At 38.6% G+C, this 26,793-nt stretch overlaps 1 protein-coding gene across 7 annotated transcripts in view; it reads left to right on the forward strand.

Annotated features, from left to right (window-relative positions):
• The window catches only part of nlgn1 (neuroligin 1), a 361,678-nt gene that overhangs the window by 115,560 nt on the left and 219,325 nt on the right, over positions 1-26,793 (forward strand). For 3 of the 7 annotated variants that reach the window (XM_078259490.1, XM_078259488.1, XM_078259487.1), the window contains one exon: positions 20,197-20,349. In XM_078259490.1, coding sequence (XP_078115616.1) covers positions 20,197-20,349 — 153 coding nt within the window. Of the gene's footprint in view, positions 1-6,502; positions 6,525-6,980; positions 7,041-11,936; positions 11,953-20,196; positions 20,350-26,793 lie in introns of all 7 variants that reach the window. The other 4 variants (XM_078259485.1, XM_078259484.1, XM_078259489.1 and 1 more) reach the window with 3 other exon arrangements.

Raw genomic sequence — 26,793 nt, forward strand, 5'->3', positions numbered from 1 at the left:
TTCTATGCTGGTGCAGACCTTGACTGATGCATACAGAGAGCAATATGTATGTATGGTTAGCTCTTGTGCTGAATGTGCGATCGATGCATAGACTCCCCTCGCAATAATTACCTCATCCAGGAGAGGAGGAATGCTTGAGGGTTGAGAGTGTGTGTGTATGTTATTCTTGCTTCTCGACTGGCTTTGTGAGTCATGGATTGTTGCACAGTGTCAAAGAGCATGAAACTCCTCTACATCAGTCTCCAATCAATGCAGAGATGGACTGAGAGAAAACAAGCAACTGCAAAAGACAAAGAAACACCGGGAGTATAGATTATGGAGTGAGAGACTGTGTAATATTTGGTGAATTAAATAATGGTTAAAAGTAGGACACATATAGGAAAAGTCTTTATATGTACTGTTTCTGATTATTTAAGGCATTGAAAGGGAAATATTGTTTCATACAATTGGGGTGTAGCTTTCACTCATTTTGTTAACAACTTACTCACCAAGATAATTGCAGGGATCGGAGAATATGGATTCTTCACTATAAAGAAGTTTGATGCCACAAAAAACATGAACTATCAGTTTCTAAATGGTTCTAAACCAAGAATAGCCAAACTTCATTGGAAGAAAAAACAAAGGCCAATGGTAAAACTATTCTAAACTATAAAACTGTTCATGAGTTTACTTTTGACCTTATTTACTTACCATGTTTGTGCACCAGTTTTTATGTCCAGTAAGTTTTAAGTAAGTGTTTTAAATGTGCTTATTTTATTTCCAAACTAAGTTGGTGAGAATCTGGCTACACTCTGTAGCACTTCTACACTGATAGAAATATGGCCAAAAATACAAAAACAAGCATTGCCCATTAGTGACCTACTTAATTAGTTCTACCTCTACAGATTAATGCAACCCAATGCAAACATTCTGTACAATTCTAGACAATCTGCTTTTATGTTGCCTATAATATTCCATTTTTTGTTGAAACTGTTATTGAATTATATGTTTTAGCATTCCAATATCCCCCCCTCATTTGTTTGTAAATGGGAAGGACAAACACATTAGAAACACTTCCCAATATAATATGTACAATGTTATTGCAGATCTGTTAAATTGAATTGCATCAGACTACTCAGGTGTGCCTAATATGATGGCCACTGAGTGTATCTTAGTGTGACGCCCCCATCTCTTTTGGCTGCTGGGATGTCTGTCTGTTTTTATTCCTTCTTCTTTCCACCGATGCCAGTAACTATTCAGGTTTGAGCTTTTTTGGTGTAGAAAAAAACAGAGCTTTCTTATCGTTTGATGTCATTAAGCACTTAATTCTGACCTCACTCACAATGTACAAAGCAGCGTAGAGGCAAGTCTGTCATGGTCATGTTTACGGTACTTTTAGTAATTTGAGCATACAAGCACTGTTTTTTATAGATGTTTGACAAAATAATCTTCAGCTATTAACATATTAATCTACTTACGGTATCAACTGGGAAGGGGTTAAATACATCAACCAGTTGTCAGTGGAGGGCCAGAGAATGAGGACTTTCACATCTGATGCCTGGGACCATCTTTGAACATACACAGGGGTTACCATCTCCCCTCCCTGTATGACCACCTGTTATCACTCGACCAAAGTTCCATTTGTTCCATGGACAATTGAGATGGAGATCAAGGTTATGGAAAAAGAAGTAGAAGAATAAGAAGAATATAAATATGATACAAAGGAGAAAAGGGACATGCATCCATAGCAGAAGTTTGCGAATGAGCAGAGTATGTTAGAATGTAAGGCAGAGAAGATAAAAATAAAGATATTGAGACACAGAGAGTCAGATGGAAAAGAAGAAAGTTTCTAATCACTGATCAGAGCTGATGCCAGCTGAGACCTCACCATTTTCACACACACACACACACACACACACACACACACACACACACACACACACACACACACACACACACACACACACACACACACACACACACACACACACACACACATATGCTCACAGTGACAGGTAGGTGAGTACAGGTCAGTGTCGGGGCCTCCTTGTCACTGGGCAGTTTTGAATTGACACCTGATTACTGTATGAAGTCTCAGTCTGTGTGTGTGTATACATGAGTAAGTGAGCGTGAGTGTGTGTCTGTCAGTGTGTGTGTGTGTGTTTGTGTGTGATAGGAGATGTCATGCAGCTGTCTTGTCTGCTCTGATCCCCACTAACCCTCAGTCAAACAACATGCCACTGTAATAGCAGCACATGTGCAGTCCAGAGAGCAGCCACATCAATCACATTTTCTTTGATTCTTTTATACTCACAGGTTTTTAAGTTGCCCATAACTCACCCCAACCTCAAAACACGTTCTTTCTGTTGTGTTTCTTTACAAGGGCAGTGGTTTACAAATTGTTTTCAATAGACAGTACACTGTGTTAAATAAAGTTTGGATCAACGTAGGGGTGGCCACGAATAGTCGAAAATTTGTTGGAAAGAGCCTGATTTGACTGCCAGTCTCATAGTCAAATCTTCGCCGCGCCGTACAGTCCAGTTCAGACCAAAGATTCTGGACCATACAAGTGTAAAATTGCCGCTACTTGCAATGTGCCAGTCTGCAACATTCTGAAACCTGCCAGTTTACACAAATGCGACGAGATGAGACGGTGTATCATCTTCATAGCACGACTCTTGTGTTGTTCTTCTGTCCTAATTTCCGACTTTCAGGCTTGTTTTGTAGCTGAATTGCTAAATATGAATGTGGATAAAGTTAGTAAGATACTTGCTACAGCTGCATTTCTAGTGATAAAATGGCGAAAACGTTTTATTTCTCCGATTCACGGCTTTGTTTTAACGACACTCGCTCTCTTCAGTCACTCTCTAGGTCACTCCACCATATACTGTGCTTGCAGGCTCGTTGAGCCTCCAGGACGGTTAAGACCTCGGAAACCTTTCCCTGCAGTGTTCTAAATCGGTTTTGTCTCGTCGCGATTGCTTGAATCTTTTAATACATCTTTTTAAAGTGGGTAAATAAATCCAACTGCCCCATGATTGAAGTTTTACTTTCCATGATCCGTGACCGACGGTCACTCCCACCCCGCCCCCATTTGACGATCAGTCGACGATTGGCAAGACTTGACAATTCTGATTTGACTATGAAAATTCTTAGTCAGGAATGTACGATTCCTAGGTCAAAGTTTGTTAATAGTTTTAGAACTTTTGAAATTCCTACTTCATTGAATGATTGGTATTAGTGACTTTTAAGCCTAGGCAGACCCGACCTAGACCTAGGCACCTCTATGTCATCAGGGGACGCTAGCAAATTTTCAACATTGTATATATTTATACTTCCTTAATATTTTAAACAACAACTAAAGCCTGTTTTCTTCATAGCTAGAGAACCAACAAGTCCTCAAAACAGACAAATAATGACGTTATGAGTCATTTGTTCCCTACCCTCTAATACAACCCACAGGAGCCTAAACTACTTGGTTATGTTTAGGCACCAAACCTACTACTACTACTACTAATTTTAGAAAAAGTTCATGGTTTGGGTTAAAATTCAATTTTATTTCATGGTTACGCATGTGACGCTGAATGTGACGTTTGAAAAGTTAAAAAAAGTACTCGCCGTTTACTTTTAAAACTGGACTTGAACTCCACTCTCCTGGGTGAAAGTCCTATGTTTGTTTGATCCATCCACCACCATGAATTGCCTCTTTACATGGAAATTTGGTGCTTATATTTTGTTACATTTTAGGGTTAGGGTTTTGTCACCATGACTGCTCGAAGGTGGCTTTGGCTCTATGCTTTGCTCTCCATACTTTTAGCAAGGAAAGCTATGCAACTTGACATCCCTCAGACTCCCCCACCTACTCTCATATGCCGTATAATAGGAGGCAGAACAGGTGGTGAGGTTGTGTAAAGTGTACTCTTTATATGTGTAGACAGACACTGAGTTAAAATTAAAGATAAGGTTGGTAGAAATACACGTTCTACTGTGAAGTCTATTAAACAAATACATTTGAGTTGTTTCTAATAAAGACAATACTTTACTGTAGAATAAGTGCTGTACAATAAGATCATATTCTCAAAACAACCCTCTCTTAGTTTTTGTTAAAACGGAATAAATTGCATTTACTGTAGCAGTACAGAGAAAATATGTCACAACATGAAAAATAATTGTTATACCAGGACTCTAAGCCTTGTATATTTGTCATGGTTGAAGAAATATGCTGCCATAATTGACCAATTAGGTTCACCAAGAAGGTCAGTATTTTCCATTTCCATTAGTCAAGAGCATCTATTTCAATTAAATTCCATTTCATTTTATTTATAGTGTCATGTATAGTTATCTCAGGAGTAGGTCTAGACCACATTATAATTTAGAAAGACCCAACAATTTCCCCCGAACAATGACAAGGAAAAACTTCCTTTTTACAGACAGAAACCTCAGACAGACCCTGGCTCTTGGTGGGGGGCCATCTGTCGCTGCCGGTTGGGACACAGAGACACTGATACAGATATACAGATATACAGAAATATGATAATAATCATAGCTGTTGGTATGGCACTTATAGAAAGAATAAAGATAACATAACTATGATTACTACTACTAATGTTTATACTGCAGATTGTATAAAGGTTGTAGGAAATGTTATAGATGCACTATTAATAGTAAACTGAAATTATCTATTTAATGTAATAGTGCATCATTTCATACACATTTACCCCCAAACGTTTTTTTAGAAATGAAAATATAGATAGGGGGGAGATAAGGACTTTAAGAGATTGATGGCAATACGATAACAACCACCATTATATAATGTGTGGTGTATGTTTAAGTATTAGCACATAACCTTCTATCACTCAGTATACTTCATAAGCAGGTAACATATTCCCAGACAGTGGGCGCTCTGTGTTTCTTGGACGTTTCACATTTTGAAAGAAGCAATTCTTGAGTCTTGGTGCTTATTCAGCATATAGAAAGCACAAGTCAGCTCTTGCTTATCAAATTGCTTGTCAAATTCACAAAAGAGAGCTGAGAGACTGCTGTAGGACAGAATGATATGCAGGGAGCCGACTTCCTCTTTAAAGTCACAGGAGAGAAATGGTTGCCCTTAAAACAAACCACCACTATGTTGAATGATGGAGGAATTATGACTCATCAATATGAGTGTCTGACTAAAAGTATCTTGAACCTTTCAAGTGATTCATCTCCCATTCTCTATTCCATAAACACATATGTTCAAACCGGCAGTCATCAAAATCTTTTACTGAATTATTCTCCTTTTAGACAGAGCCATTTCTTTTTAACACTATCCTCATTCACAGAAAGTGCCTTGTGACCTTTGTCATGTTGAAATTGACTGCTGTTTCACTTTTATTAAGTCAAATGGAATTGAAGTAGATTTGCATAAAATTGCTGGCTATGTGGTGCCGTGGCTAATGAAGGTAGTTGGAAAGGATTGGAGTGGTCATTTCCTCATCAGTAGATGGCTATTTGAAGCCCTGTGGCATCATATGTTGTGGATGTCATTGCTTTGTGTGTGTGTGTGTGTGTGTGTGTGTGTGTGTGTGTGTGTGTGTGTGTGTGTGTGTGAAGGCTTATGCACTGCCAGTATGTTATTCTCTTTTTCCTGTGTCATGCTCCCTGCTAGCATACATCCTTTACTTCAAGGCTGCATGTTTTCAGATCTGTTATATAGTTTCTGTGTGTTCTTTGTAGGTGTGTTTATATGTGTCATTGTTACTTACTTGTTTTTAGATAGCATGTGTTTTATGTCTCTGTATGTACAGGAAACGCTTATTAAAATGACAATTTGTTGGTTTTAATAAAGAAGCTACTGACCGCTTCCCCTGTCAAACTATTCCACCATTTTTGCCAGAGCAAGAAAACAGTTATTATGCTGATTTGCTTTCTTGCAGAGTTAGTTGGGAAGATTGAAGCCACTCACATGTCTGCATGTTAAATATATTGCAACATCAAGTGGCTTAGCTTAGCATAAAAGCTGGCCCCATGGGGGAAACAGCTAGCTTGGCTTTGTCCTAAGGTAACAAAATCCATTTACCATCACCTGCCAAGCTCACTAATTCAAATGTTATATCTTGGGCGCAGTGACTTCTTTGAGTCCTGTTGGCTAGCTGTTTTCCCCTATTTTTTGTCTTTATGTTAAGCTAAGCTAACCAGCTGTAGCCTTATATTTATTGTGCACACACAACTTTAACACAAATTAGAGTGGTTGGTATAACTCTGCAAGAAAGTGAATATGTATATTTTTTCAAAACGTGATAACTATTTCTTTAAGCAAAAATAACTACCCAGAAACTATTTTTATTATATAACTCTTCGGAAATTAAAATAGGGAGAACAATTGAAATCAATTTTCCTGTTCTCTTCTGTCATCAAACTTTTCTGATGTGGGCTATACTTCACAGCAGAGCCCCTGCAGTCAAATCTACAGTATGCATGACATTGGATGTACATGTTTGTGTGTTTAAGCCCACACACAGTTAACACACTGAAAATACAACAGGGGCAGTTTGTCACATGCTTCTGTTGAGTGCTCTGCTCTTAAAAACACTGCTTCTTTTACAGCCTCAGCTTTTTTTCTCTGCTACAGTGATCATTTCCAAATGTTAACATAATGTCTCTGAAATGTATTATTGATGCTACTGTATGCACTGTTTCAAAGAGGTTTATGTCTTTTGATCCTAAGAGGTTTATCCTCAGTTAGTTTCCATTTTCAACAGAGAACTAATATTTTTTCAGCCTCTTTTTTTAAAGTCCCTCTTTTCTTGCTCATTACAGTAAAGTCCTACGGTAAATACGTGAAGTGGACTTTGTGGTAATGGTTACCCAGTCCCCTTGTCAGTGTGAAGATTTTTCCAAAAAAGGGGCTATAGAAACATTAATTATTGACTACTTTCTTATCTTTTGAGAGCATCTTTTGAAGGCTGTGTGTGTTCTTGATCACCCTGTTTTCCTCCATCTTCTCCTTCTTGGTCCTATAGGTCCCCTTACAAAGAAACACACTGATGATTTAGGTGATAGTGACCGCACGGACGACGAAGGTATTTTTTCCCCCCCTCCGATGCCAAACTGATTTGCATGACAAGGGAAACCAGACTTACCCTTTATCCTCCAATTTTTATCTTCTTTGATTTTCTTACATTTCTTGTCCTTTTTTTGAAAGTGATGGACATTTTCTTTTTGCTCTTTACTCGTAAACTCTTTTTGGGCTGGATGTGTTTTGTCCTTTTCAGCTTGATGTCTAAAGTTTACATGTTTACCACCATTCTTTGATAATAACATTGTAACATAGATTCTCTGCTTGGATTTGCTGTTTCCTTTACTTTCCTTTTCTATGTTGCATCCCACCAGCAGATCAAGTAACTATTAACCCTTCAGCCAGATCTTAACACATTTTTGCATGTTTTTCTTTTAATTCGTGTCGTATAAAATCAGATCATGTTCAAAAAAATCAACGACTGGCTAACTGGCTTGCACCTATACTAAGACTTAGACCTGTTCAAATTGTGGGCGTCAAACCAACAACCTTAGTATGTGAGGAGCCTAAAAAAACATGAAAATACTGGAGACAAAAGTCATTGTAAGCATCCCTCTCAGTCGTGGTTGCTGCAAAGTCATGTGGGGGAGTCATCCCTCCTGGCATGGTTTCCTCTCCTTCAGGGCGAAGTCTGAGCTAATTTACTACACACCAGTATCTGAAGCTAACTGTCTGGTCACACACCCGCAGTGGCTGTTAGATTCAGAACCTAAGTCCCAACCTGCCAAATTACTTGTTTTGTAGCTACATAAAATGTGGATTGGCTAGCAGACATGACAGACTTGGCAGTAATAAAATGAGCCAGCATTTGGGTGGAACTGATTTCAAGTGACATTACTGTCATTATGGTTTCAAGTGATCATCTGGGCTCTCCATTTTAATGCTTTTTGGAGAACACACAATCAAAACAGCACATAAATACTCAGTACTCAATTTCTATTGCTAGGTAATTCTAGCTATTGTCAATCGCATGATTTTCAAACTTTGAGGACTGCTTACACAGCAGATTGTAATTTAAATTTTGCAAGCATCTCGGAGAGACAGAGCAGCAGAAATAATCTCATTTGTTGAGTTAAATCTCCACAGAACCAGAGTTTGTTTGCTAATATTACCAAGTCTGATCATGCTAGTAACATGTAGCATAGATGACATAAACCAATGTATTTATACCCCTTCCATTCCAAAAACATAATTCTCAAAGAAGTAAAAATAGAAATACAAGTAAAAATGCATTCAAAATTGCACTTAAGAAGTAAAAGTAGAAATATATTATCAATAAAATGAACTGGGAATGTTGTGGCATTCATTACTATACAGAGTTTACTCTGTATGTCAACTAACAGCTGAAGTTCACAAGATGGAACTGTGAACGTGTGCTAAGTTATTATTTATTTTTCCTGTGAAATTATATAAATTACTCATTTATTTATTAGTGACGAAATAACATGCATTTTAACAGTGCAGCTGGTCAGGGTATATATTTAAACTGCTTTGTATATTGTTGTAATATATAACAATATATTATATTGTATAAGGTGATTATATATTGTGTATGTAAAATCTGAAACGCTGGCGGTCAAATAAATGTTGTGAAGTTGAAAGTAAAATATTTTCTTTTGTAAGGTACTGTATTAAAACTATAAAGTAGCTTAAAATGAAAGTACAACCGCCTCAAAATTGAATGTAGCTAAGTAAGTACTTGAATAAATGCTGTTAGTTACCTTTCACCAGTGATAAAAAGATACAAACTAAACCAGTCATGATATGTGCTCTGTAACTTAACTGTTACAGTTACTTCCATCCAGTTCTGCCTCTGAGGGATGTTTATGTAATTTAATGAACTTTATAATATAACTAAAATCCTAACATGTGCTAAAGCCTTGGAAAGATCTCTCTCACCACCTGCAATTTACAATCAGAAGTTTGGATATTCTATATTGTAATGAAGATGATCATCAGAAATGTTTACTATGACAAGATAGATTCCTTACCAGGAAGGTTACTCCACACTAGTATGGATGCCTACACTGCCTCACTGTATTGGTAATGTGCAGTACAGTATGTAACCACATTTGGAGTTCAAGACATATTAGTTACCTCATTTATCTGTGGCCTGATTCACTCACTACATTTTTGGAACTAAATCACATGGTTTCTCTTCTGCACACATACCTGTGAACCCTGAAACAAAGGGGACATCAAAATACATTAGCATTTACCACATATGTTGTTGCTTTGAAGGCATTTAATCATAGAAGATTATTGGGAATATGAAATGGAATACTAAAGGGACCCAGTGGATACCTGACAAAGACTATAGGACCATCATATTGGAATTGCTCCTCTAGAATTTAAAGTAAATGCTGTTTGAAAGCTAAGACAGTGTGCTGGAAATTCAGTAATCTCGAGAATACAAAAATATAAACCTTTGCTTAGTTGCCATAAACAAGCAGTCCTTTGAAAAGCCATATTAAGGATAAAATGTCCTTGATAAAAGCCTGAGATAGAGTGGTATCCCCTTCAGGCTGCTGGAGTGCTACTTTAATGACAGGCAGAAAGTCTTAATAAGGCACCTCTACTGTATAATGTGACGAAGTAAACAGCAATTACATCCAAATAAGGCTCACAACCATCCGGATCCCTTTGATCTGTGCCATTACGCTGTTTTTCTGGGAGCTCACAAACACAGACACAACACACACACACACACACACACACACACACACACACACACACACACACACACACACACACACACACACACACACACACCAATAAGATTAGAGAGTCACACAGATCTATTCAATAAAATCCCAGAAATCTTCAAGTATTATCTCAAAATAGGATGCAAGGCAGACAACTAATCCCTAATATAGTGGAAAATATACTTGAGGACACACACATACACACGAACAGTCACACACTTTGTTGCCCCATCCAGGCTGACTCTGATCAGCTCGGATCCCCCCCAGTGATTCCTGATGCTCTTAACCCTTGACCTCTTGTCGCCTTGTAGATGCAAACTCAATGAGGACATCCCCTAACCTCCCAAACCCTCCCACTCAGCAAATCTTGGATTTTACAATCGCTTTATACTCACTAAAGCTGGTGTTTGTAATCCTTTTGTACTGGGAATAGAGATGTAAACAGGAAAGTCCCTGAGAGCTGAGGATTTGTTAGAAGCTCTGTTTGTTTTTTTTTACAGCGAATAATGCTGGAGTGGTTAAGAGTGGGTATACAGAAGTGGAGATGTTGTGAACTGTGGTACATACAAGACTCATATAGGGCCCCTGGTATCCTTTACCTGTGGGATTTTAATCTCCTTATACACTATAGATATGTGGTGTGGAGGGCACAAGGATATATATTGTGTCACAGAATGAAGACATGAAGAGCCGAGGAAAGGATGACAAAAGATCAACTGGGGAATGTGCTACCTTGTTGCATTAAGCTCACCCAGAGGCTCCCGCTGGTGACATTTCAGGTGCAACTCCAACTATTGAGGCTGCAAAAACTAGACCAACCAATGTGAAACCACAAAACAAAAGAGTTTACTGCATAGTGGTATTTTTTTAATTTTAAGTGCAGTTGCAGTAAACTGCTCTTCACATTGCAGTCATAGCAATTCAACAAGGACTTGATGGAAATCCTGCCTCTGAAAAAAAAAAAAAAAAACGTCTGTATGGATTTTCTGACATGCCGCTTCTATGGTTGGTGTCCGGTAAAGTTTAGGCAGTTTAAAATACTTGACAGCTGGCCCAGTCTTCTGTGTCAAAAATAATGTATATACTGTATATACTGTAGACCCAACCATCCACCCTGACCTCCTACATAAGCCATTGTACAAAGGTACAACAATAACTGTGCTACTTTCACGTCATATGTAATAAGATTATCATTTTTATAACTCAAGTCAGCTTAAGTTTGCAAACGCTGAGTTAGCAAACTAAAGTTTGTTTAGTTTAAGGCAACATGTCCTCATACCTAAACGACAAAAAAATATTGTTTGCCAATTACTCCCAAAACAACATATATGACCGTACAGGCACATGTTGTGAAATGGTCGCAGTTTTGGTGCCATGTGGTTAACATCGTGAATTGAAACAAAACTACCTGGCAGCTGGCAGGCTGGACGCTTTTTGTCTTCGACCCCATGCACAGGGACAGTGAGGGAAAATGACATCTGCTGTGCCCAGTTTGTGAGTTGGCATGTTTTGTTGAACACACGGCCACCATCAGACGTGTGTTTTGGAAATGGTGTGGCCGGTAAAGCCCTATCCAAGAAACACCTTGCGAGATGGCTTAGCAACTTCCAAGCCAATGGGCAGGCAGACCCTCCCACACTTTACACACAGCGAGGCAGTGTAGCCAGCCTTTTTGATATGTACAGCAGCGTTGTGGTCTGCGCCCTGTCCATTCATACTCTTTTATCTCGTGGACGCGTCAGGCTCCTTTTCAGGGTCTGTGATCACTTTAATGACAGGACTGGTGAAAAGGAATACGTGTGTGTCAGTTGTGTTGCACCTGACTCCCCTCTGGGCATTATACTGTACATCTACCCTATGATCCTTTTTAAATTTCTTTTTTTTTTAAATTTAACCTTTATTTATCCAGGTAAGTCGATTGAGAACAAATTCTCATTTGCAACGACGACCTGTCACATTCACACAGTTACACATTCATACCTGGAAGCTTGCCAAACAGTACCCATACTTTAGCCACACCTAAACCATGGATTATTTGTCATAACCACGACTGCTTCCTAACCTTAACTATAGCCTAACCATACCATACTGTAGTTGCCATGCATGAATACTATAGAAATTGATCAAAAAAATAAAACATTCAGTATGAAATATTCACAAACATTGTCATTGAATATTAATTTAAGCTTGTAAAGGTACATATGAGCAAACGTTTAAGAATTGTTTTTAATTTAACCTTTATTTATCCAGGTAAATCGATTGAGAACAAATTCTCATTTGCAACGACGACCTGTCACATTCACACAGTTACACATTCATACCTGGAAGCTGCCCAGTACAATCACAGTCTGATCTGCTGGCTACTGAGCAGCTCCACTTGAGCGGTTGGGGTTAAGGGCCTTGCTCAAGGGCACCTCAGTGGTGGTAATGGGGACAAGTGCTGCTCTTTCACTTTCCCCACCCAGATTTTATCCTGTTGGTCTGGCGATTGAACCGACGACTTCCCAGTCACAAGCTTGCTTCTTTAACCTTTAGTTACCACTGCCCCTAAGTCTATATCCACGACGTTCCACTTCCAGGATTGCTCCGGTGTGGCCTGAAATTCCGCCAGATGTCCCTCTTTTCGGCCGATGTCCGTCCCCTATTGCTTTCTTTGTGTTGTAAACTCTGGTCGATTTATGATGGTTTACTCTGATCGATTTATGATGGTTAACTGCTCGTCAGATATCTGAAGGGTAAATCGAGACAGCTAGCTAGACTATCTGTCGAATCTTAGTTTTCTGTTGCACGACTAAAACAACCTTTAAACCTACACGTTCCACCAAAACAATAAACTCTCTCAGCCTATACAGTCAGGGAGGCAAGTCGTATGCATATCATCCGCTGGAATTTAGAAATTCAGCGCGATTAAAGATGGCAGAAGGAGGGCAGCCACAGCAGCGTTTGGTGAGCAATAAAGACAAAACCAACTCTGTTGTCTGGGAACAGTTAAAGTTAGCTAACCCCAGGGCCGACTCTAGCCCTTTGGTTGCCCTAGGCGAGATTGAGTTTTGCGTCCCCTCCCTAGTCTCGCATTGCCAAGATCGTCACAGTGCTGTGTCAGCAAGAGAGTAGCAATGTATGTTCATTTTAGTTTCTAGCTTGCATGTAAGTTAGATGGCACCAACATTTGGTCTAGTCATAACTGGTCTGGCAACCCAAAGGCCAGTGTTTTGTTTCCAGATTTGTGTGGTGACTTGGTCTGGGGGTCCACCCCCTGAAAATTTTGAGCATTAAACACGTCATTTCCTGCATTCAGGTGAATTTTTATGCACCTATTTCTACCTTTTTCTGAATTAATTTATGCTGGAAATATCTTTATGTAAAGGGAAACATAGATTACAATCCAAATATAAAAACATAATGGAATAGTTTGCAGTAAGGCTGTCAGGCATTCTGTATTGCTTTCAACTATGTATTCGCCTGTAGAGCTGCCTATCTTATTATATCTGAGTCAGCACACATATAGCCTAGGCATCATTTGCGCTTACCTCCTCTTCATCTTTTGTTGGGGAAGTAACCTCCTTAAATGTGCATATGACAATTATTCACCTCAATGATACATGAATTCATTTTAATTAATTAATAAACCCCTGGACTGTAATATTTCAGATGTTTGAGCAAGATTTCTGCTCATGTTCAAAACTAAAAACTTAAAAAAAATAAAAAATAAAAATAAAAACCGCCACAGTGACTTTTTACCAGCCAGTTTTTTTTTGCCTCATAAAGGTGAAAAACAGAAATTGCACAAACATTGTTCTTTAACTTGTAAGAATACACATTTAAGTGCTGTCTATTACCACCCTACAGACACAATGACAATTCACAGTTAGCTTGATAACACAAGCATGCCAGCACATGCACATGCACGCACGTACACACACACACACACACACACACACACACACACACACACACACACACACACACACACACACACACACACACACAGTGCTAACTTAACAGATATAGACCTACCGCAGCTAGTATGTAAACAAATCACACGTGGCTGTGTTCATGGCTGATTTAGTCACGTAGACAGGTCCTGGCAGCTGTTAGTTACAGCGTTCAGGAATCGTTAAGCAGAATTAAATTAATATTATTATTATTACTGGTAAAGTTACCTAGTACCGGACATTTTCTCACCAGTTCCCAACACGCACACACACACACACACACACACACACACACACACACACACACACATCTGTGCAACTGTCATTGTACTGTAACTGACCTACGTTAGCGTTGCATTATCTCATCCCATCTGACCAACAGTTTAATACTTACTCGCACATCCAAACGTAGTCAGAGAACAGCCTCATCTTCTTTCGGATCGCATGAATGTTCCCCAAACAACAGTCGCATCCTCTCAAACTGCGTTGCTTTCATGGACATCAGTACATTTGTTCTGTACTGCTGTCATAAATCAGCCAATCACGAACCTTGCCGTTGTCTCCAATTGTCCACTTTGTATTAAAACGTCTTCTTTTACTTTTCTTTGACTCATCCTCATCTTTTTGTTGGTTGTTCGTTTCAGCTGGCCTCTTTACCCCAGTAATGTGCCGCCACATTTTTAGCTAAAATCCAACAAAATGGCGGACTTCGTTGAAATGTAAAAGAACAACAATTTCAACAATTCAACAATTCAACTTCATGAATCACTCAATTCTCATTGGCTACCTGTCGATGTGGCAGGTAGATTGACAGTGTTACCCACCAATTGCAAAATTCACCCACATATGGCGCGTGGTCGGGTGTTAATTTCAGGCCCTGCCCTGGACACTATTCATTATATCCAAAGGTTAATGAGTAATTGTGTTAAATAATCGTAATGTCAATATTGACCAAAACAATCGTGATTATTATTTTTTCCATAATCGAGCAGCCCTAGCTTAGCGCCACCCAAGACGATTGCGATTGGTTTAAAGAAATGCCAATAAACCAGAGCACGTTTTTCTCCTATCCCGGAATGCTGTGTGGACCTGCCAGACCCTCCTTACCTTTAACAACTGACTTTGGCCTGAGTTGGATTATAATATTTACAAGTTGGAAACTGGTAAATATGGTATCTCCATCAACATGAATTCGGACTTAAAAAGGACAGTGATTACTTTCCAATGTTGTTATTATTTTTATTTAGTTATTATGAGCAACATCACAACAACAATAAACATATATGTTGTCATGATGACATGCAATGCAGTAAAAGCAAATATGATTAAAACAATGTATTAGTTCAGACACAAATCCTACGTACAAATGTAATATATTGCTGAGAAGATATTCAGTTGCATATGGCAGAAGTACGGTAAACATTCCATCAAATCTTCATGTCATTACATGTTCGTATTCATGCCATCTTACACATGCCAGTGGATATGTACTCTGTTGAGTTACATCTGCACAGTTGCAGTGATTACACAGGAGCATTTCATCTGGAAGCATTTTAATTTGTGTTTACCTCTGGGCCTCATTTTGTTTCCTGTTGCTTTTACGGAGCGTCCCCATGGTTTTGCTCAGTGCAGCAAAAGGCTGAATCCAAAAACACCTCTGCTCGTTGTCTCTGCTGTTGGTTTGATAAGTCCTCTACACTGGCAGAGGGAGAGGATACCAAAGTTGTTGCAACAGCCCGAGGGCATCTCTCAGGGTTTGCTCTGAGCACCTGGATCTCTTTGATCATAACCTCATCCTCAAGGAAGCAACAATCTACTCCATGTTGGTATGGTACCTTTCCTCTGACAAACTCTCCCTCACCCATGTTCGTCCCTGGAAAGATTGAATGGTCAAATCACTTCAAGATTGCATCTTATTTTAGCTCTTCTCAAAACTAGCTTTCATCTTGCTGCTTGCTGTAAAAAAAAACTAAACAGGACAGTTGGATGTTCCCACCTCCATTGTTAAAAAACCTAAATCATTTAAAGTTACTTCAAACAGAAGAATGAAAGGACATATTGATATTGAAAATAATCGGGTAAATACTGGATGTTCCTGTAATAACCCCAAATACAACATTAACTCACTCCATGCAAGAGGATGATGGAAAGAGATGACATTTGCAATCAGCTCAATGATGATTAGTTTATAAGTTAGGGGAATGGGAGAGACTGGGGTTTAGATTTTTTTTTTTGGCCCTGAGTCTTGCTTTGGCAGCCAATGAAGGATGCCAGGACACCATACTGAGAGCAAGCTGGATTACATGAACTTAAAACCTCCCAGTACAGTGTGTTCAATATATACCGGGACTTGTTTCAAAAAGTAAATTCAGGTAATTCCATCAAATGCTCAAACATTGCCAATTTTATCCTAACCTCACTTCATTACTGCTAAACTTCAGCGCTAAACAAAAAGACACATCCGCTGGATGTATCCCGCTGGATGTATCCCACTGCAGCAAAAAATATGTATTTATGTAATACTTGAGAGCACATATACACATACCGAAAATGATAAAATGTCATACAGCTCATATAGAGTATTCATATATATATATATAATATGTATGTTAGGGCTGTCAATCGATTAAAAAATGTAATCTAATTACATACTAATTACAATTAATCAAAATGAATCGCATACATAATTAACGGTGCCTGAACCAATACTTTTTAAGAAAGTAAAAAAAGAAAAGAAAAAAAAAGGGTACTAAACAACAGTCGGTGACATTAAAGCTTGTTTATTGCTAAGGCCATATGGTCAAAATTAAATGATTTAATAATAATGTATAACAATAACAATAACTTATTTCACTAGTAAATTGCTGTTGAACAACAAAAACAACCACCAGATGGGAAGAGGACATTTACAATAACTTCAAATGCACCACGAGGCTGTAGTTTACCAGTTTCATTGAACGCACCGTCTGTGTTGTTTTTCCGACAGCATCTGCAGATTGTTACATACCGGTGTTGAATCCTCTACAGTAAAACGCAGTCAAACTTTACACCGTTTAGTGTTAGCTGTCAACATTTTAACCGTGTTTAATCCAGCTACTAGCTAGCGGTAGGCTAACGTTAGCTGCTGTCGAGTATAGTGTTAACTAGCGTCACGTGCAGCGGTGTTTGTGTTGCCTGTATCGTCTGTTCAGAGCATCAGAGAGAAGCACAGACATATCAGTGGCACCAGATTTCACTAGTCAGGGTTGGCAGAAGATTTTTACAAGTAAATGTTCCAATTAATGATCCAGGCAGCACATTCTCATCTCCCTCCTTCATTTTACAGTCGAATGGTGGCTAGAACGGCTCCAGGTCAAACGTCAATATGGAATGGATTAATCTGCGTTATTCTTTTTAACGCGTAATTTTTTCTCAGATTAATTAATCGAAATTAACGCGTTATTTTGACAGCCCTAATATACAGTCATGTGAAAAAATTAGGACACCCATGCTAAAGTTGACTAAAAAGAGGAAGAAAAAAATAATCTTTTGGAAATTGATCTTAATGCCTTAATTACAGAAATGAGGAAAAATCCAATCTTTAAGGAGACCAATTTTCTTTGTGAATGAATAATGTATTGTAAATAAATAAATAAATGTTCTTCCTTAAAATACAGGGGGCATAAGTAAGTACACCCCTATGTTAAATTACCATAGAGGCAGGCAGATTTCTATTTTTAAAGGCCAGTTATTTCATGGATCCAGGATACTATGCATCCTGATAAAGTTCCCTTGGCCTTTGGAATTAAAATAGCCCCACATCATCACATACCCTTCACCATACCTAGAGATTGGCATGGGGTACTTTCCATAAAATCATCTCTCAATGCAAATCAAACCAGCTATTAGGCTAACTGAAATAAAACCATGCCAATCTCTAGGTATGGTGAAGGGTATGTGATGCTGTGGGGGGCGGCCATTTGGTGTGTTTCACCAACGAAACAGGAAGTGGGTATAACTTGAGTGTACATTGCCCCATCAGCTCAAAAATGTTAAGGCTTCATAAGAGTCCAACCCTGAGGACATATAGAGACAGATATTTACTCAAAGTCATAGCGCCCCCTAGTGGCAACAGGAAATAGACCTAAAAGTCAAGGTGCTATACTTTAATGAACTCCTCATTGAGATTTCATCCGATCAACTTCAAATTTGGTCTGTGTCATCTAAAGACCTCAACGATGAAAAGTTATTAAAAACAAAACTTTTTGTCCAACGGTGTGTGCGTGGCGGCCATTTTGAGCATTTATTGATGAACGAAGAAGTTGTTGTAACTTGAGTGTACATTGTCATATCTGCCCAAAATTACTTACAATTGACAAGAGTCCAGGCCTGAGGTCATCTATAGCCCCAAATTGACTTTTGGTCATAGTGTCCCCTGCTGGCAACAGGAAATCAGCCTTATATGACAAACATCATCCGATTTACATGAAACTTATAATGTGTGGTCTACATGTGATACTGAGCATAGCTCCATAGTTGTTGTCAGCATCATCTTCACAACCATAAGACCATGACCATTATCATCTATGTATTTCTCAACATCACTGTCATTTTAACATCATCATCATTATGGTTTTCTGCAGTCATCATTATTGTCAATATTGTCATCACTGTAATAAGCTAACACTATTATTATTATTATTATTATTATTATTATTATTATTATTATCAACATTACCAGTATGGTTGTTGCCGTCATCATCACCATCATGGCTGACACCCTCATAATATAACATTATCTTCATTGGCATGCAGATGATTATGATTCACACACACACACACACACACACACACACACACACACACACACACACACACACACACACACACACACACACACACACACACACACACACTCTCACACATCTTTCATCTCTAACCATTCACAAGGAAGGTAAAGTGGAGGGCACCCATCTTTTTTGTTTTTACCAGAGTAGTTTTATTATTTTAATACAGTATTTTAATAAGAAAAGCCATCATTTCATCAAAGTAATCCTAGCGATGCAAACAATTTAAAGGCATAATTGAGCCACCTATACAACAGTGTTTGTTACTGTGATCAAGTTCCTTCTGAGTAGAATTCTTTTTCCTGCGGTGTATACATTCTTTTGTCTAGCCCCTGGGTTCTGAGTACTACTTCACAACTTTCAGACACAAACACTCAATCTTTATGCCTCTCTTACTCTTGGAACAACTGAATATCTTTTTATTCTCTTGTCTCGGAGGAAACACTTTTCTATTTTCTTGCTTGGTTAATTTTGAATTCCGAATAGACTTACTGATCTCTCTCTGGACCTGAGTCCCTCAGTAGTAAAACATCAGTGGGATTAACGATGTGTGCTGTCTCATGTACTGATGGAGATAGTTAGGAAGCAAGATGAAACGCGTTATCTCGGAGATGCAGAACATGAAAGTGAAACCTTGTTTTGGACGTGGGTTCCAGCATGTTGTTAGATCTCTCCAAGTCTTCTTATTATTTTTGCGCACAATCCAACCCATATTAGAATCACATCAAGGGCTAAAGCTTTACAATACAGCCCTCCCTTCTTCCACTCTAATCAGCCATATGTAACACATTTTAACATGAGTAATTCTGCTGCTAACAGCATGCACCATTCTCCTCACCTTGGCATCATATTTGACAGATGGAACTACACCTTCAAAAATATTCCTATGTTAATAGAAACACACCTCCTGCTTTGTTGCAGGATATGTAAATCCAGTATGACAACTGATCATTGACCGCATTTAGCTACTGCCTTATTACACTGTAATTTATGGAAATGACTGAGCTGTAATTTAAAAGCTGAATCAACATCCTGTCCTTCACAACGCTTTAAATTATTTAAAAAGACAAATGTCCCATTCAGGTTTTAGTTCTTCATAGTTCCCTTCATAGTTTAATATCTCAGTGCTCACATGCATTTATATTCACAAAATCAAGGCAAATATTTCCCTATAGCTAAACAACTATGAAGTGCTTACCTGAATCTAAATTAAAGTTTCAATATAGCAGTGATTTTTCATAAAATTGTCCAAACCTAATATGCAATTTTTTTATTAGAATTTCTTCCAGATTAGTCGCACAAGTTTTATCTCGACTTGGTATGACAGTTTAGATTGCCACTCAACATTGACAGTCCATTGCCTGGAGGAAAATTAACACTCGGCACTTTAAATATGCTGTTTCATTAACACCTATATGGATTTAAAATAGGTTAAAAAATAAACAACATATTCCAATCAAAACAAACATGTCACAAACCTTCATGTACAAAAATGAATGGTTTGACGCCTCAAACTAACAAGGTCTCCATGTTAACAAGCCAGTGTGCCAAGATTACTCAGAGAAAAAAAAACTAAAGAGTTGGCCAAAGCCCCCTAAAGTATTGCAATTTCATCTTTTGCTGTCACCTTCAATCTGTCATCTAATCAGTCCTTCTACCTTCTCCACCTCCTCCTCTTCCTCTCCCCCCTCCAGACATTAGGGAGAGTGGAAGCCCCAAGCCAGTGATGGTTTTTATCCACGGGGGCTCCTACATGGAAGGAACTGGGAATATGTTTGATGGCAGCATCCTGGCCAGCTATGGAAATGTGATTGTCATAACTGTCAACTACCGGCTGGGCGTCCTAGGTAAGGATCCTGCTCTAATGTGTGATACACAACCACTGTTCTTTCTTTATTTGTCCTTCCCATTTATTGTTAATTCCATTAGGTTAATCTATAGGAATTTCATTTCTCAACTTCTTCTTTTCTTTCTTTCTTTGCACCGATCTCTTTTGGTGATTAAATGTACTGCTGCTGGTATTTTCCAGTGACTTTAGCTGAGCATAACGGTTTAAACTAAGAATCTTTCTTTCTTTGCATCAATCTCTTTTGGTGTTGTTATGTGTTCCTGTTGGTTACATTCCAGAGTTTAACTTAGCCTCAGTGCCAACACTAGAATTGTAAAATTTGTTCCTAAGTACTCTTCTTCTTCTTCTTTTCTTGCTAAGAGAGCTTAGTTTAGCGCTCTTTAACATGAATCTGAGCTCCTTATTTTGTTACATTGGTCTTTGCTCTTGTTAATAACTGGTTCATACTGATTTCTGCGGCTTATATCTGCTTTTACTGCTTTGTTGATTACATTTCAGACATTGATATCCAAAGGCTGGATTTGAATCAAATTACATTCTTAAAAAAAAAGGAGTAAATTGTCTTCCTTCACCGTCTGTCAAGCAGATTATTATATAATATCGTCCATTGCAGTGTGTGACAATACAAACAGATATTGTTTGAAATATTGCGGGCATGATGCTACCAACCCATTTTATCTTAAAAAGATACACACATTTGTCAGATGTTAAGGATATACTAACATTGATGTTGTGATGTAATAGGTCAGCTTTTATTTTGATGATGACACTGGGATTTGACCGTTACCACATTATCTGCATCTACTCTCCCCATCTCCTTTTTTATACTTAGCAACCTTTAATTTATAATGGCAATGTCTTCTCTGATCTTCAGTCCCATCTCTTTTTTTCCTTAGTTTCTCATCAGTCTAATTCCTAAATCTTTCTCCTTTTAATAGATGTCACAGCTTTACCCAGAGGCCAGGTATATATTGCGACACATGACGGAAACAAAGGTTCTCTGCCTCTGTCCTAAATGAGATTGTGCTGTCATTTGTTTGGATGGAAGGAACGGATTCCATTTCCACGTTATTTTGGTTTCTGGGGTTTTTCTCTCTATCGTATTAAACTGTACCAGAATAAAGATATAGGACAATATCCGCCTTTCACTCAACTGGAAACCGTTCATCTGAGGGCATGTGTGTGTGTGTGTGTGTGTGTGTGTGTGTGTGTGTGTGTGTGTGTGTGTGTGCATATATTTGTATGTGTGTGTGGAATGAGCATAATGGCTTAAAGGCAATTCTTTGAGATGTTGCTGGCAGTACAGAACATGACACACAACATTAATGTTCTCTGCAGGTGGTCTGAAATGTCTTGACTGTCTTGACTTATTCAGGCCCTGATCTCTTTTACATGACTTAAAGTTATTTTGTTTAAATTTAAAATAGTGAATATCAGTGAGAAAGCCTTATATTTTCTTGCATGCAATCTAATGAAACACAGTGATATTACGTTTTCTGACAGATATAAATTAGGTGATAGATGTAGATTCCAGCGAGAGCAATTGTGGTTCACGTCTCTTGGAGATATAACTGTCAGTCAGCCACTGGATGGACAACCCCCATGGCAACCTTCAAGCCCTGCCAAAACCACAAAATCGAACTTTAAACAATGCATTCCATCATCTGCAGTTACCAATCATTCATTCCTTTTTTAATACCCACTTTTTCAGGGTCATGAGGGGGCAGCATGACTATCCCAGCGTGCAGGATAAACACATGCATCAACTACTGTATGCAGATGTTGATACAGTACTGCAAAAATACTAATACATACGTTCTCAACTATTGACATTTCTCAAGTCCACATTACGAAACCTTTATGTGTAATGAGCTGAGATTTAAATCCTGGACCTTCTTGTTGTGAGGCAGCATTGCTAACCTCTGAGCCAACTCACTTTACACAAAATTCCCATTTATATAGATAAATGTGTAGGAGCAGTATACAGCAATGCTGGCAGACATTTGACAAACATGAATGAACAGCAATTTATAAATTAATTGTCATTAACCAAATATACCAATTATGCATTTGCTGGTTCCAGCTTCTAATATGTGACAATGCTGGTTTTCTGTGTTTTATCATCATACATTTCATAATTCTAAGTTTTGGACTGTTGGTTTGACAACAAAAGCTAATTAAATATTTCAAGTAGTTTTCACATTTTACAGGGTTAATAATCAATTAATTACTATAATGATTGATAGATTGATAAATAATTCAAATAATAAAAAAATAATTATCAATTGTAGCTGTATAACCAGGCAACAGTTATATTTCTTTGGGGAAATGCTGTTAAGTATTGAAATGTCAGATTAATTTTCTTTTGTTTCAGATATAATATTTACCAATTACATCTTCCCATTACATGTTAGATACAACAGAGGGCAACAGTGGAAGAAAATGCCAAAAAGACAAGAAAAGGATAAACAATACAAAGCAAAACAACAATCAGTCAATCACATGTTCTAACTTTTAATTATTTTTAAGGTACCAGGATCCCCAGTTTCATTCTCTCTCTCTGTTTCTGGTGTGTGGGCTCTTAACTGCTGCAGGCCTCATGGTGTTGAGGGAAACTGTATCCCTGCTGGTTAACATGAGGCGCCGCTGTTTGCTCTCAGATTAGACTCTATGTGTTTGTGTTTACCCCCCTGGCAACGGACAAAAGCATACGGCTTTACCTCACCAAACGTGATTGTGTGTGTGTGTGTGTGTGTGTGTGTGTGTGTGTGTGTGTGTGTGTTTGTGTGAGTGACAAGGAGAGAGTTGGTACTCAGCTACAGTAGGTGTAAGACTCATAACTGCTGGGCTTTCCAGTCAGTCATCTACTTTTTAGTTTGGAAGTAAGAGAGTTCAGTAATAGTTTCACTGCCAAAAATACCCATCTTAACAAAACTAGTATTAAGTAAAGTAAAACAATTACATGTTTCATTTATTCCCAAACATTTTTGCACTATTTATTTTGAGATTTGACATTGGGTCTGAAAGTATGTAAAATTGTGCTGGAGCCATGTGGATCTACCATGCCATTTTATCTCTTAATTTATTTTCGCATGAAAGAAACAAAACTGTGAATTGATTGTGCAACATATATTATGACCTCACCTTTGTGAACGTGCGAGTTCTACAAACATAGACAGTAGTACAAGCTTTTTTCTTTTTACTTTGGTCCCTATACAGTGCAAAAAAAAAAAAAGTAGCCATGTGTGGCATGTCATAATCCAGCAGCACTTTCAATCAAGGTCCATATCCATTTAGTAAGGTTCATACCAAATGCAGGTTTTTGTACTGGATGAATGTGCATTCACAACACATTCTCACTCCCATCGCATAATATACGGACGCTTGGTCAGGTGCCTTTGGTGTTGTTATTGACGCTAAAAGTCTCCTTTGGCGTCATATCTAAACACGCTTTATTTGTTATTTGTTTGGTCGGGACTATTGGTGTCACTTTTGACTTTAGGTTAAAGAAAAGATTGTGGGTGGGCTTATAAAAGGTACGTTTCTGTGACACACGGGACAAGAGCGGGACAGTTGGGTTTAGGAAAAAAAGAACAGGACAGTTGGGTTTAGGAAAAGAAGAAAGCAAGAGTTGGGTTTAGGAAACGTGACACACAGGACACGAACCCCGGTCTCCGGGGTAAAAGTCCTGTGTTGTTTGACCCATCTACCACCCCAACCAACCTCCCTACGCGGGATTTCGGGCTTTCATACTACTCACAGCCACTGCCCAATCATCCGTATTTTACGAGTTCGGAGTGAGAAAAATATGAAAAAATAGAATAAAATAAAGCCCATACAGAGTTTTAGAGAGAGCTATCATAACAAAAACTGTTTTTCTCCATATGCTTAATGAATAGACCAACAAATGAGGTATTATACCTGACAATGTAACATTTATGTGTCATGTTGAACATTAATGTTGTTTAATTAATCAGCACATAGAGTGTGTGGGTTTAACATTTGGTGTGGACTTCGAGGGACCCCTGTAGAGCTTACTTGAAACAGACCCCACACCACATTTTGTAGTGGACCCAAGAGTGGTTTGCTGAACCCACAGTTCAATAACTACTTTCACACACAAACAACCAAAAATACAGAACTACTTTTGAAAACAACCTTGGGTCTACCGTCTCTAATTGTCCCACTCACAACCCAGGCAGATGGCATGTTTTCTAAAAGCCTCCAGGGCCAGACCAGGGCTGAACAAAGCTTGGAGAATGAATTAAAGAATTAAGGTGAGTCCTATCCACAAAGAACCGCAAGGTATTACACATATCAAAAGGACATTAAGATCTTTGACTAAAAGACTAGAAAGCAGTGTGTTAACACCTTCCTTCATTTATAACTTTCAGCTGTCTCCCAGACTCATAATTATGTTCTCCAGCCAGCCAGTTAGCCTCAGTTGGTTAAAGTGTGCGGTTGACCTTACCCAGCCAGCCATTGCAGCACCTGTTCGCTTGGAGATGCTGCTCTGCTGACAGAACTCCCTACTGTCGCACCAGTGATTTTTCTTCTTGGCTTAGTGTGTGTTTGTGAGTCTGTGAGAACGAGTGCTTTGTAGGAAGCCATTAGTGGCTTTAAATAGGCAGAGCTGCTGACGCGAAGCTGTATTTATTGTTTAAGGGCCTTGGCTACAATGGATTTGGCCATGGGGCACGTATATAGTATGCTACTGTCAGTGTGTGTCCACTGGCTCAGAGTATGAATGTGTGTGTTGAATGAATTAGGAGTTCCTCCAGTGTGCAGATGGGGTGTTAATGGAACACATGGTATAATGCTGTCAAAGTGTCATAATTAAAGGTGGCATGTATGTATTGTCTTCAGTATCTCACTCTTCCTTGGTTTAAAATGGGACATTCTTCTGTAGGGTTGGCTTTGTTTTACTTAAGACCTCAACTACTTAGGAAACTAAGTACTATGTCATCCAGATACAGTATTAAGATATTAAGACAAGTAGGAAAAGATGCATTTCTGAGGGGCACTGGAACACCTGGCTATCCTTAACTTAATTTATATAACATAAAAGTAATTGTTGAGCAACCAGAAAGATGTGAAAATTAGCAGTTTAATACCTAGAAGATTCAAATAAAAATAGGTCTACTGCTCCAACATGCACCATAGTGGTGTTCTGACATACACAAAACCACAAAAGTTGATTGCATCTGCCAATACATGAAACCAATACATACACAGAGCTTGTTTGTTGTTCCTCCAAACAGCGGACTGTGCCTTTAAGGCCAGGCCCTTAGTGTTGAGTTTGTTCCGGCCCAGCCAAAACCTTTAATCATGCTGATTGATGAGGTGCATTTCCCTGACTCAAACCTTCTCCAAATACCCCTTCCATTCCAGCCATACATCAGCCATTCAGCCAATTCATCAAGCCTCTGATTGTTTTAAGATATACCTGGCCAGTAAAATATCCATTTCTCTGCACGGCGCTGCTTCTCTAACTGCACTGCTTTCAGCACCACGATCACCTCTAAAAGTCCTGGCTTGAGAAAAGACCATGCAGGAAAATGAGCAGCAAACAAGCAGAGGCAGAAAACAAAATGCAAGTGAAGATGTCTCAAAAGCAATGTAATGAGTTCTTGTGTATGTAGTTGTGGGTTATTGATGTTTTATAAGTTAGAAATTTAAATAACAGCCATTTTATACAAAGAAATGCACAAACATTAGCTTCATCATTATCTCACTGGGTGTCAGTGGAGTCATTTAGTGTCCCATGATGGTCCAAATGCTGAGAAATTTCACAGCATGTATCATTTTTCAGCATGCATTGCACACTCTGGATCAGATGTAGCGTGCATGGCTTTAATTGTATCCAAATTAGCACTGCATGTGTTTGCTTGAGAAACATTTCCTCTCGCACAGGCGGTATCTCTTATGTTTACCTTTCCAAAATATTTTGCCCTCTGACTCTCTCTCTCTGACTCATATATCTTCTTTCGTTTTCTGCCTCTACATTAATTGGGCATTCATTTTTCAGTTATTTTTGTCCTGCTGGCTCAGTGTTAAGGACTATTATTTTCATGCGTATTAATTTTTTTTCTCCCTGAAACAAATACCCCAATGATTTGGGTTCATTACTCTTTTTGTACCTCTGTGCCATTTCTCCTCTCTCCTCTGCATCCATCCTTACTAGTAACCCTGACACTGCTCGCTCAGAAACTCATGGACTGCATCTGACCCTTAAACAAAGTGTTTCACTTGAGTCTTTATTAGAGGCTAATGATTACTTTCCCTCCAAACATCAGGATTCATATAAGCACTATTTCTCCTTGTACCATTTTTGGGATCAGCTTTGACCTAACCTGATGAATGCAGACTTTTTTCAAAGTAGTGTTGTGTTGTATGCTTACAAGGTGTAAATACTGCAGCCTTCAGTGCTAAAGATATTGTT

Source organism: Sander vitreus, chromosome 9 (genome assembly GCF_031162955.1).
Source record: "Sander vitreus isolate 19-12246 chromosome 9, sanVit1, whole genome shotgun sequence".
NCBI lineage: Eukaryota > Metazoa > Chordata > Actinopteri > Perciformes > Percidae > Sander > Sander vitreus.